We start from the raw sequence: 12,200 nt of genomic DNA, 5'->3' as shown, positions 1-12,200 counted from the left end.
CTGAACACAGGGGATGAGGAATATGAAGAAGAGGACGCTGATGACCTCAGTGGTTACCTTGAAGACTCTTCTTTCCAACTCCACAGTGACACCAGCTCTGCCCTCGAAGACGTGGTCGCCCCTTTCCACTTGCACGACCTCGACTTTGCAACCGAGCCATTCCTGTTACATGGCTCAGGTAAACACAGTAACCACGAATCTCTGAGGGGTGGGGTTTCAGATGTCTCCACACACTTGAAAGACTTAGATCTCATGGGCCTGGACCGCCAGTGTCGCCACGGCAGCAGTGGCTCCAACATGTCCATGGACTGTGGTGAGCAAGACTGGGGCGACGATGGTGATTATGAGGATCATCCGATGCGATGCGGAAGGAGCAGTAAGACGGGTTCATACTCGTCAATCTCGTCTCTGTCTCAGACCTGCATGCATCACTTCCCTGAAACCTTTGGTGATCCATTTCACCATGGCTATGCCAGTGACTCCTCCTGCAACAGCTCTGATGGTGTGCTCGTTAATTTCAGTGCAATCTTCAACAGGATGAACAATGAACCTGAGAAGCCGCAACCATCAGTTCTTATCAACCTTAATAGCTCCTCAGACCAGTACTGCACCTCTCCTGCGTCTGATCCTACAGGAAACCAGGAAGACTTAGGGGGCGGGGCCTTTTATCTGGACCTTCAAACCTCACCAACTGAACCACCGTTGCAGCAGCAACAAACATCCAGCCAGGGAAGCGGCTTCTCACTGATCCAAGAGCGGCACCTGTCCACCTCCTCTGCTTGCTCGTGCTCAATGGAGCACCAGGGGGCACTGGCCCTCGATGCCAACTGCAACACATACCACCCTCCACAGTCTGGGTCGTCAGGTGACCTGGCATCCTGTCTGCAGAGCCAGGCTCGTTTGGTTGTGGCCACCCAGAACTACTACAAACTGGTGTCCTGTGATCTTTCATCACAGTCTTCTCCAAGTCCTGCCCCCTCCTCTGTCAACAGCTGCTCTGATGAGCCCAGCAAAGGAAGCCCCAGCCCCTCGCAGCCCAGCGAGTATTTTCTGTTTAGACGGCAGGATGGCGTGGATCAGGAAAGGGAGGACGGACCATTGTCTGTGGTGAGTTTGGCACCAAAGTTTTATTAAAATGATATCACTGCTGCAGTGCCAGGGCCAAAGTAACAAGGGTTTCATTTATGTAGTTACCTTAAAAAAGCTTTATAATATTGAATCAAACTGTTGAAATATTGTATTAATATCTTTAGCCTTTATTGAGCCAAAAAATGAATTTAAGAATTTTTGTTAATATCTATTATTAAAAATGCTTTTCTATAGAGAGCTAAAGGTGATCATGATAAGGAGAAGGGAGAAGAGCAAAATGAAGAGGACAAGGAGAAGGAGGATGAGAAAAAGAAGCAGGCAGAAGGTGGAACTGGTACTTCTCCCTCTGTAATTAAGGGTCAGGTGTATGTCAACACCTCCCCTCTTTTGATTGGACGGGATGTTATCAGCGGAGGAGTCTCTTCAGTGAGTCGCCTTCGTTCCCGCAGCTACGATCGCAACCTGGACAAGCCTCCATCTCCTCGTCTTGGGTCTTTGGAGCGGATGCTGAGCTGCCCAGTCCGTCTTAGTGAGGGTGCCGCCCCAGCCCCGCCTCCTCCTCCGAGGGTCACGTCGTTTGCAGAAATTGCCAGAAGTAAACGTAGGAATGGAGGTGTTGGAGCTTCACCTCCACTGAAGACTAATACTGAGCCCTTCTACTATGCTCACTCTGCCCACTCTCACCCTTCTGGGGACTTCTCTCCAATCCAAGAGCAGCGCCTTGAGGTGGACACTCAATGTTTGGACCCTGCTGCCTTCAGCAGGTGTTACAGCAATGGTAGCATGGAGCGCCCACAAGAGATAGGGAGTGAAAGTTGCAGAAGACCTGAAGGTACGGTTGAGTATTTTGAGTATCTGCACTCAGCCGATTGAGATTTGTTCTTAAAACAATAAATATTTCATAATGTGTTTAACAATCTATAATTTAGCAATAATTTATTAATCTTTGATTATTGATTGGGGTTCACATCAGTGGCTGCTGCGTCTTTAAGAGCAGTTTCTGGTTATTGATTCAGAGAATACAGAGAGCTGCTGATGCATCATGGCTGACAAAAAGGAGGAGAAGAAGGGAGGAAAAGGGGGAAGAGAGGGAGAAAACGGGGAGGAAAAAGGTGGGATGATAGAGATGACTGTCTTCCTGGGTGTGTCACTTTTTCTCTTTCTAATATCTTCTTATTTTTTAAAATCTGTTCAATGCCACCTCACTGTGGTCAAGGTCAGCACTGCAGTGTATGGTCAGCTGACATGAGTGGGCTTGGTCTTAGTTGATAAACAACTTGTGCAATACTCGCACACACATTTCCATAAATTCCTGTGGATACGAGAGCGTTAGCGGGGTATTACTGTTGTTTCTTCTGACCTCAGGTTCTGTGTATATATATATATATATATATATATATATATGTGTGTGTGTGTGTGTGTCTGTTTGTGCAGAAGATCAAGCAAAACTAAATGAAATTACAGATTATTCTTTGATTGCAGTTTAAAATTAAGTTTCAGTTTGATATTTTTGTTTTTTACGATCTACAGTCCACAGACGTGAAAAAATGTTCTTTATTATTTAAGTCACATTTCACTTTTATGTTTATTTCAGGTTCGTGTCATTTTGTGATTCAAGTTTAATCCAACTTGAAGTAGGTTTGGCATGGTAAAAGTTGTAAAATATATTTCTGAATACTGAAGACTCTAAGTTTCAGAAATTAGTTGGCTTTCTGCTTAGTTGGCATTTTTTTACTGAAACAATATAACTATCTTTCCTACCATTTTTTTTTCCTTTTTCTGTTCTTTCTCTTCTCTGACACTTCCTTTCATGACACCCTTCCTGTCCTGAACTTCTCCCTCTCCTCTTGGCTCCTTGGTCCTTCACCTATAAATCCAGGTATTGAGTCTGCCTCAGATGCTCCTCCTGCTGTGATCCGGTACAGTCTTGACCAGCGCCCCACGTCTCTGCCAATCCAGCCGTTCACCTTTCATCACCAGTTCCCGTCCAAGCAGGCTCAGCCCAAACCTTTGCTGCCCCTGCTCTCAGGCTACGTCTCTGGGATGCAGGCTCGAGGGAGTTCTGAATCTGCAGCTGGAGGTCCACTAGATGAGGACAGTGAGAACATAGCTGAAAATGTAGACACATACCGAGAGGCTCTGACTGGAGCAGCAGACCCTGGTCCTGGATCAGTCCGTCCTTCACCCCTCGGTAGTTACTCCCCCGTGCGTCTCCAGGGGCCACAAAGCTCTGGGACCTGCTCTACTTGCACCCCAAGTCCTTACCCACCTCCACAACCACCGGCCCAGCGACCTCAAAACCTCAGCTCCCCCCGGTCAGAAGGCCCCATTCTTTCACAGGGCAAACAGGAAGTGAGGTCAGTGCCATTACTACTGACCCCACCTCTGTCTTCGAGTATGAAAAGAGGGGCGGGGCCAACTCTTCTGCCACCACTACAAGATCACTGCTACCATCGCGAAACTCCGCCCATTCTATCTGGGCTGCAAAGCGACACTTTAAGTCCCCTCGGAATCATGGAGTCTGGAAAGCATGGAGAAGGAGGAGAAGGGGACGGAACCAGGACACAAAATGGTATGTTCCAAGTTTTAAATAAAATAGTTTATAATGTTTTTTTTTTTTTAGAGTGATGGTATCATATTCTAACTTTACATAGAGAGACCAACAGCTGGTAAATGAAGCCTCAGACACACTCACTCACCAAAAACATTTAAAAACATCAACTAAGAAACATGTTCAGTTCTAAGAATTACCCAAACTGTCCACACGAGGCAGTATGTACTAGCAGCTCCTTTGTTCCTATGAGTTAAAATCACTCTCACTGACTCTCACTATGGTTTGGAAAAGTGAGCGTTTCTGCCTATTCTTATTCCTCTCTTTCTTTCTTCCCTTTTTTCATGAACACCCATCCTTATCCTCCTTTATGTTCATATTCTCATCCGCCTCCTTTTTTTGGTCCCTTCATTCATCCTCTTTATCTCCTCCTTGACCTTCATTGCACTCTTTAACCCCACCATTTCCCTTCAGCCCACCACCTCTCCCCCCAAGCCCTTAAATGGAAGGAGTACAGGCGACGTAACCCTCTCGGGGTGGAGCGAGTCTGTGAGCCACGGCGAGCTGCGACAGGACAGCGAACTGTTAGACGCAACGTGTTCGATTTCCCATCAGCGCCCTCTATCTACACGCTGGGACGACTTCAAAGAAGTGATGATTGTTTTTCAGGAGATTTTGTTTTTCTGAATGTAGATTTTTGTTTAAATTTTAGTAACAAACTTTGTCGGTGAGAAAGAAATATACATGGGCTGCACACACTGGTCATAAGAAACATATTCTGCCCTGATTGTGATTTCAGTCACAAATTATTGTTAGAAACTAAGAATTGTTTTATTATGTATGGTACCTAAATTTCTATTGTGTCCTTTATTTTTCAGAACGTCCTTAAAGGTTTTATATATTGATTCCCATGAATGTTATTGACATTTATGCACATGTTAGTGTTTCATTTTTGATGTGCTCATGTTTAACATGTGTCTGTGTGTGTGTCTGTTAACCAGGCCAATCAGCAAAGCCTCTGCAGAGCGACTTCTTCTCTGATTATTTCTCTCTGACGGAGAAACCTCCAGAAGAGTTCTGTCTCTCCCCCGATGCTTCATCTTCAACACCATCTTCTGTACACGTGTCTCACGTCTTTGTGGACCTCGTACAAAAAAGAGGTGTGTGTGTGTCTGTGTGTGTACAGACATTTCACTTTTCTAACATGAAAGAGGAGAAATAAGGTCAAATGTCATGGAGAGTGATTGTTATCCTGGAAAATTATTTATCCTTCCGCTGAATTGTTAGGGATTGCAAACAGGCTGTACATGTCTGTTGTCGCCTTGTTGTTGTCGTTATATGTATTAATAGCATCGCTACGATACCCAGAAACATTGAAACCACCAAACTTTCTATTTGACACAACATTGCCAATGAAGAAATTGTACTGGTTTAGCTGTCTATGAGACTAATATGCTTTCTTTCTGTTCCTCAGCTCTGGTGAAAGCCGTGAATACAGCTATTGACCTGATTGTGGCTCATTTCGGCACCAGTCGAGATCCGGATGTAAAGGTTAAAAGATCTTCAATTTAACAGCTTAATGTATATAAGGGAAAAACTCCTTGCTGCTATAAACCAGTCCAAGAAACTAAGGTTCACTCTCAGTGAAAGCTGTTCTATATTTAAATGAGATTTATTAATTTATTTTTTTATCTTTGTTTTTTTTCATGTTTCTCTGCCTGTCCTTCAGGCCAAGCTTGGCAATAGCTGGGTAAGTCCTAACATTGGTCACCTGATCCTAAAGTATCTCTGCCCCGCCCTCCATGACGTGCTGCAGGATGGATTAAAGCCGTATGTCCTGGACTTGATCATTGGTCAGCGTCGCTGTCAGCCCTGGAGTCTGGTGGAGGCCTCAACCCAACTGGGTGAGGAAGCTCTGACTTTCATTTTTATTTCTTTCATTGATTATTTCATTGTAGCTTCACACTTGACACACACGCCGACACAGATGACAGTTTAACAGACTTTATTTTCAATAGTCCCAAGTGCTTTGCTTTTCCATTGTGGTTTGTTTGTTGTGCCAACACCCACTTCTCTGTCCACTCTCCCTCTTCAGTCCCGGCTCCTACTAATATAGGGAGAGGCTTGATTACTCGAATTGCACTCACCTGCATGCGGGGCTGCACCTGCGTTGCCACTCCCGTGCTCTCCCTGCTGCAGCTGAGCGCTAACCTCCTCATCAATTGATTTAGTGATTGATTTATTGATAATTACTGGTCAATTGATAACAGAGATGTTTTTTATTCCAAAGATGATCAGTGTAAAAACATGTAATGGGTAAAAAAAATTTAAGGTCAACAATGATGTCACATGACATCCTGTGTGTCCTCAGGTCCATCCACTCGTGTCCTCCACAGCTTGTTCTCTAAAGTGAGTCAGTTTCCAGAGCTCAACAACACCAACATGAGGATAAATGCCTTCATCTTTGGCCTCCTGAAGTAAGTTATTTTTCCTGATAGACTCCTTTTTAATTTTTTTCAGGAAAAAGGAAATTGTTTTTTAATGTTTATTAAATAAGCATTTAATTGAAGAGCGACTCTACATTTTTCAGTCTGAAATCTCTGGAGTTCTGGTTCACTCATCTCCACACGCATGAAGGTAGGACTGATGACACTAACAGACGACATCATCACTATTTTGGCAGAAAGGCTATTTGAAGTCTAGAGAGTTGTTAGTTTTCTTCTCACATGCAGACTTGTCCTCACTGGGAGGAGAATGTCCAAAAGATCTGTAACCTGCAGAAGTTACAGTTCTTTTTAGTCTCGGAAGCTAAAACTGCCAAAATATAGTATACAACTTTTGACTTTGTCTGTGTGTTAAATTTTCTGGCATTCATTTTTACATTTCTTAGATATCATTGATGCTCACTACAACCGCTGGGGTTTGCTGCCCCTGTCCTGGGGTCCCTGCCGACCACTCTTCCAGGAGCTCCTCCTCCTGCTCCAGCCGCTTTCACTCTTGCCGTTTGACTTGGATCTCCTCTTTGAACCCCATCTCCTTCAGAAGGGGGCAGAGCATCTGCGTCGAAAGGAGCTGCTGTGTTCAGTAGGAGGTCAAAGAGTCCGTCACTCTAATCGCTCCACCTTCGAGCTCATGAGAGGTTGGAGCACTACAGTTAGCGACATGGTCGGAAATTCAGGAGGTGAAGCCAAAGCAGAGAGGACAGTGCTTAGACAAGAGGGGACCTGGCCAAGAATGGAAGTGAAGAGGAGAAATGGATCAGGGCTTGATGTAAAAAAAGACAGGAGAGAGATGGGTGTGGGACAGGAGGACAGGAGGAGCAGGAGACAAGAGGAGGAATCAGAGCAGGGACGTCACCGCCAGGAGCGGCAGGCGGGCTGGTGGTATCAGCTGATGCAGTCGTCTCAGGTCTACATCGACCAATCATCTGAGAGGAACAAGTTCCTCAAGGTTGACAAGAGGAAGAAATCCATGATGGAAAGACGGCACGCTCAAGCCCCACCCACCAGAGAGGGTGTGGTGGAGGGTGCGGAGTCACAGCCACAGGTAGAAGGCTACGAAAACAGCAGCGTGAGAGGGAAACCAACTTGGATGGGCAGCCCACCAGCGTCTGTGCTCAGCCCCTTATTACCACCACCTGCTGGTCAGGAGCAGGAGCAGAGCCAAAACCTACGCTGGAGCAGACTGTTTGGATCCAGAGGGGAGGGGACACAGTCAAGGGGGCGGAGTCAAAAGACGAGGTTCGATTTGATATTCACTAAGAAAATGAAATTGTCTCTGTAAAAATGTGTGTTTTTTTTTCATGTATTTTAATATAAATACATGTTTAATTTAATTTTAATGGAGAGCGCCATCATTAGGTCCGTCACGGTTTTCTGTTTTCACAGACCACCCTCTGGTTGGTTCTCCCTGGATCGTTCTGTTCTAGGTTTTGTTGCTCAAACTATTGGAGCAGGAAGTGGAAAAAAGCTGGAGCCTCCGACAGCTGTCACTCACACAACAACAACATGTCATCCATCCAACGACAAACAACTGTCTCTGTGGTGAATGACTGACTACACACCATTCATTATTCATTTATTTACTGATTACAGTGTTGACAAATTATGTTGGTTGATTCACTGTCTTTTGGGGCCTTCTCATTTCTCCTCAGTGAAGTCAGAGCACTGTGTGACCATGTGGCCACTGAGCACGGTCAGCTGAGCTTCAACAAAGGCGATATCCTGCGTGTCCACAGCCGAGCTGACCCTGATTGGCTTATCTGCTCACTAAACTCCAACCACGGCATAGTCCCCATCATCTACGTTACTCTGAAGAGCTCAGAGGAGGAGGAGCAGGTGGAGGTGGAGTAGCGTGAGGATACTGCTGCTGTTTAAATCTAGACTGAGAAGACAATGTAGGAGCATGATGACAGAAACACACTGTCTGCATGCACTTAAAGATTAAAACCCAAAGTCTAGAATTTTTTTTTATCTCCATCATTATCATCGTTATTGTCTCTGCGTCCAGCAGAACTAGGGCACATGGTCACTTTCTGTGCTGCTGTCTAACCTCCATTCGCTTCAATGAAGACGTAAATAGCGTAGAACGCAGCAAATAATTTATTTTTCCTGTTTAAAGTGAACAATGTAAAAAGCATATACACTCTTATTAATGTTAATTTAATGGATGATATCGAGATCACGTGTATGGATTCCTACTGTTTTTCTTCTCAGCTCTACAGCAAAAAGTTCAATATTAATAAAAACATAGTTGAAGTGTAGTTGAAGTGTAGTTTAAGTGGCGCTTTGGCCCAGAGGCAATGTCTCTGTCATTGGTGTGGAACTTCAGGGTTCACCTCCTGGGCAAGTTCGAATCCCTGTTAGGACTCACCACCCGCAGGAAGGTTCAGGGGGGGTTGGTACGGTCCAGTGTGATTTGGGTGGCGACTGCTGCCCCTGCGACCCGGTAACGGATAAGCGGATGGATGGATGGATGTGTGGAAGTGTAGTTTAATCCGACAGATGGCGGTAATGATACTTCTCACGGTGAACACTAGTGCTAAGGACAAAACTGGGGGTGCGAGCCTGTTTTCGCTGCAGTAGATGTTCTCTGAAATTAAACTAATTAGTTCCCAATACCAAAAATGCATAAAAGTACTTGATTTTCCTTGTGCTTCCACGGTTAAAACCTTTCCTTAGAGGAAAGTCCAGTCTAGTCGTTCATGGCAAAGTCATAAACAATTGTTTGGTTTCTTCACGTTGGGAAGAAATCACATAAAATGGTGCTTGAAGGAGATTCACCAAGTTTTGTTGCCTGTCAGGTCAGTCAGAAATGTTTGACATCAGACTGACTTGTTCATGGTTTCAATGATCATATGTCATAGATAGAAGAAAATGTCTGTAAGAGCTTAAACCTTAAATCAGGTTTGGTCAGAGGGGAAAAAAGTGGTTGTGAGAAAACTATTAATACAAATCCAACTTTTTTTTCATTAATATAGGCTTCACTCTGAAGAGGAAACTTGTCGTGATTTAGTGCAAAGAATGTCTCCCCCTTCATATTAGAAACTAGTTGTTTCAGCAGTAGCTTCTCTTTGTGTTGCTACTTTTATGGTCCTTTAAATTAAGGCTGTTGTTTAAATCCGACTTTTCTTCAAAGAAGAGTTTTGATTCCAGGACCACAAGGAAACAGTTTCCCACAACAGAGCTTTAAACTCTATTGACGGATCACAGCAATGGCAGAAGTAAAACATATTAATTTTAATATTTTATATAATATAGAATATTTTTATTCTGAAAAAGAAAAAAGACAGAAATCTTCAAGAGAGTTTTGCAAAATGCACAGGAACTACATAGAACGTTTGCATTTTCTTTTTTCTGGGTCAATGAAGCTACTTCAATAAAGGCACTCTGGCACAAAGGGACTGGAACTAGAATAAAGAGAAATACTATTGCAAGTACTGTAGTACCAGGCACCAGGGACAGTACCTAATACTCTACACATTTCCACAGACTCTAAAAACAGTACCAGGAGCTGTGAAGAAATGTCACAAATGTCAGTACCGGAATTTATTAGACAGTTCCAGGAACTAACTTTCTAGAAATGAAGTTCTGTTTCAGAGATAGTTATTGTTTAAAACTGCAGGAACCAGTGAAGGATGACAAGAGAAAGGAAAATGAAATGTTTGAATTACAATAACAGGGAGCAGTACCAGAAATGTTGTGGGTTTTCAATGGTGAACATAATACCAGGAATGGCGATCAGTACCAGTTGCTCCCTTACAGGACCAAGGAACTAAATTCGAGTAACTGGAATGTTTTGTGCCCCCCAAAATCATCTCTGCGTATGAATGTGAATATTGGAATATGAAGGAGCTTTTTTTGTCCCTCCTTCATTTAAATATTGCAATTGCCTGGTCCTTGTGATGGAAACACTGAAGTTATGGTACAGTTCTGTAGTTACTGCGGTGTGGTTCTATTACATTTCTGATATGACAGGGAATATTTAAATGTGGCCTTAGTTTAAAAAAATAAGAATAAAAATAATTTTAATAAATAGATAATTATTATAAACAAACATATCTGATTTACACACATTCGTTCACTTTATACACCTTTAACTCTAATTAACACTTTATGTACATTTATGAAATAATAGTGGTTGTTTTACTTGAATTTTTCCTGAATTGTAAGCTCAAGGTGATTTTCATTTCCTGTTTAGAGTCAGGCAGGAAGTGATGTCTTAGTGGAGATAAAGGGAGAGAGAGAATAAAAAGGTCTATTTGACTTGTATAAAAATGCAATTTAATAGTGTCAGACATGAAGTTATTCTGTTGTCGGTTGTTTTGTTTTTTTTCTTTGTTTATGCCTGTATCTACACCAAACCCATTGTTAGTGAAGCTGCTCCTCTTCCTCTGCCTCCAGACCCCCCCCACCCTCACCACCTTCACCTCTCTGGTCAGATTATCTGAAGTGTATGTTCATCATAATCAAACTCTGGATGTTCAATAACAAAGTGCTGATGTGATCAGACTCTGACTAAGGACTCTTTTCTTCTTGACTTATTATTATTAACTTGAAAAGACTGAAAATCCTCCACCACCTGGGATGTGGGTGTATATCAGTCGAGGTTTGGGCCCTTTGTTAGACTTATCGTATATACATTTATTAATTTAGTTGTAGCTTCAGGTTAGATAAAGTTAGTTTGAAGCTACAGTTTATTAAATGTAAGGTGAATGTGTTTTTATTTGGGGGGGGAGTAAGTTGAGTTGTTTTATGGTATAGTTAATTTATAAACATTGTAGGGTTAAGGTGAATATCATAAGTAGTTTATTTTAAAATTAGTTCAGGTTTTTATGTAGGTGGACTATTTATTTTGAGTTGAGTTGAAGCAGACATGAATGAACTTTATGCCGTGTCCAACCCCCTTTATAATCCTACAACACGTATGGTAAAGACTGATTTCAATCCTTGTTTCCTGCATTGCGCCGATTCAACAAATTCAATGAATGCCACTAGATGGCGGCAGATAACCAATCTTTCTGTTTAACGTCAACCGCAGCCGCTGGAGTTCACAGCTTAAGCTATCAGAGTGATAAGAGTAATTAATCTGGAGCATTTGGTTTCTTTATGGTTCTATATGGTTTAGAACAGTGTTTCCCAAACTTTTTTCTGGGGACCTACATCTTACAGGTCAATAGACATTATTCATAAAAAATAGCCACTAGGGTACAGTAAGCAGTGTTTTATAGTGCCGGTCCCAAGGCCGGATAAATGGTGAGGGTTGCGTCAGGAGGGGCATCCGGCATAAAACTTTTAGCCAAATTAAATATAAGAACCACTAAAACGATTTCCATACCGGATCGGTCGAGGCCCGGGTTAACAACGACCACCAACAGTGCTGTTGACCAACAGGGTACTGGTGGAAATTGGACTACTGTTGGTCAGAGTCAGAGACAGAGAAGAAGAGGAGGACAATTGATTCGGACAAAAAGAGAAAAGAGGAAAAATAGAAGTGTTGTTCTGAAGTTTGGAACTCTGAATGTAGGTACAATTACAGGGAAAAGTAGAGAACTGGCTGATATGATGGAGAGAAGAAGAATAGACATTTAGTAGCAGGAGACCAGGTGGAAGGGCAGCAAGGCTAGAAACATTGGAGGAGGCTACAAACTGTTTCATCATGGTTCAGATGGGAAGAGAAATGGAGTAGGGGTGATCCTAAAGGAAGAATATGTAAGAAATGTGGTGGAGGAGAAACGAGAGTCAGACAGGTTGATGTGTGTGAAGGTAGAAATAGAAGGACTGATGATTAATGTTGTTAGCGGTTATGCCCCACATGTGGGCTGTGAGTTAAAAGAAAAGGAGAAATTCTGGAATGAGCTGGATTGAGTGATAGAGAGTTGAACTTGGAAGGACAGGCAGTGGTAGATTTTGCAAAGAGAATGGAAATGGCTGTGGTAAACACATATTTCCAAAAGAAAGAGGAACATAGGGTGACTTACAAGAGTGGAGGCAGGTCCACACAGATAGATTATATTCTATGCAGAAGATGTAATCTCAGGGAGATTAGAGACTGTAAGGTA

General features: G+C 43.0%; 1 protein-coding gene across 3 annotated transcripts in view; it reads left to right on the top strand.

Annotated features, from left to right (window-relative positions):
- Positions 1 to 10,653, top strand: part of LOC103397554 (iporin) — a 15,235-nt gene extending 4,582 nt beyond the window's left edge. Inside the window, exons 3-14 of one of the 3 annotated variants that reach the window (XM_017043159.2) lie at positions 1 to 1,107; positions 1,324 to 1,921; positions 2,969 to 3,661; positions 4,115 to 4,291; positions 4,642 to 4,800; positions 5,115 to 5,191; positions 5,370 to 5,544; positions 6,012 to 6,117; positions 6,231 to 6,277; positions 6,531 to 7,380; positions 7,528 to 7,683; positions 7,794 to 10,653. In XM_017043159.2, the coding sequence (XP_016898648.1) occupies positions 1 to 1,107; positions 1,324 to 1,921; positions 2,969 to 3,661; positions 4,115 to 4,291; positions 4,642 to 4,800; positions 5,115 to 5,191; positions 5,370 to 5,544; positions 6,012 to 6,117; positions 6,231 to 6,277; positions 6,531 to 7,380; positions 7,528 to 7,683; positions 7,794 to 7,992 (4,344 nt within the window). In that variant the 3' untranslated portion in view covers positions 7,993 to 10,653. The remainder of the gene's footprint in view (positions 1,108 to 1,323; positions 1,922 to 2,968; positions 3,662 to 4,114; positions 4,292 to 4,641; positions 4,801 to 5,114; positions 5,192 to 5,369; positions 5,545 to 6,011; positions 6,118 to 6,230; positions 6,278 to 6,530; positions 7,381 to 7,527; positions 7,684 to 7,793) is intronic. The other 2 variants (XM_017043161.2, XM_017043160.2) reach the window with 2 other exon arrangements.
- The last annotated feature ends 1,547 nt before the right edge of the window (positions 10,654 to 12,200 follow it).

The sequence above is a fragment of the Cynoglossus semilaevis genome, chromosome Z, assembly GCF_000523025.1.
Source record: "Cynoglossus semilaevis isolate Cse_v1.0 chromosome Z, Cse_v1.0, whole genome shotgun sequence".
Taxonomy (NCBI): domain Eukaryota; kingdom Metazoa; phylum Chordata; class Actinopteri; order Pleuronectiformes; family Cynoglossidae; genus Cynoglossus; species Cynoglossus semilaevis.
The sequence above is the reverse complement of the archived record's forward strand: the minus strand, read 5'-3'. Positions and strand labels throughout refer to the sequence as shown.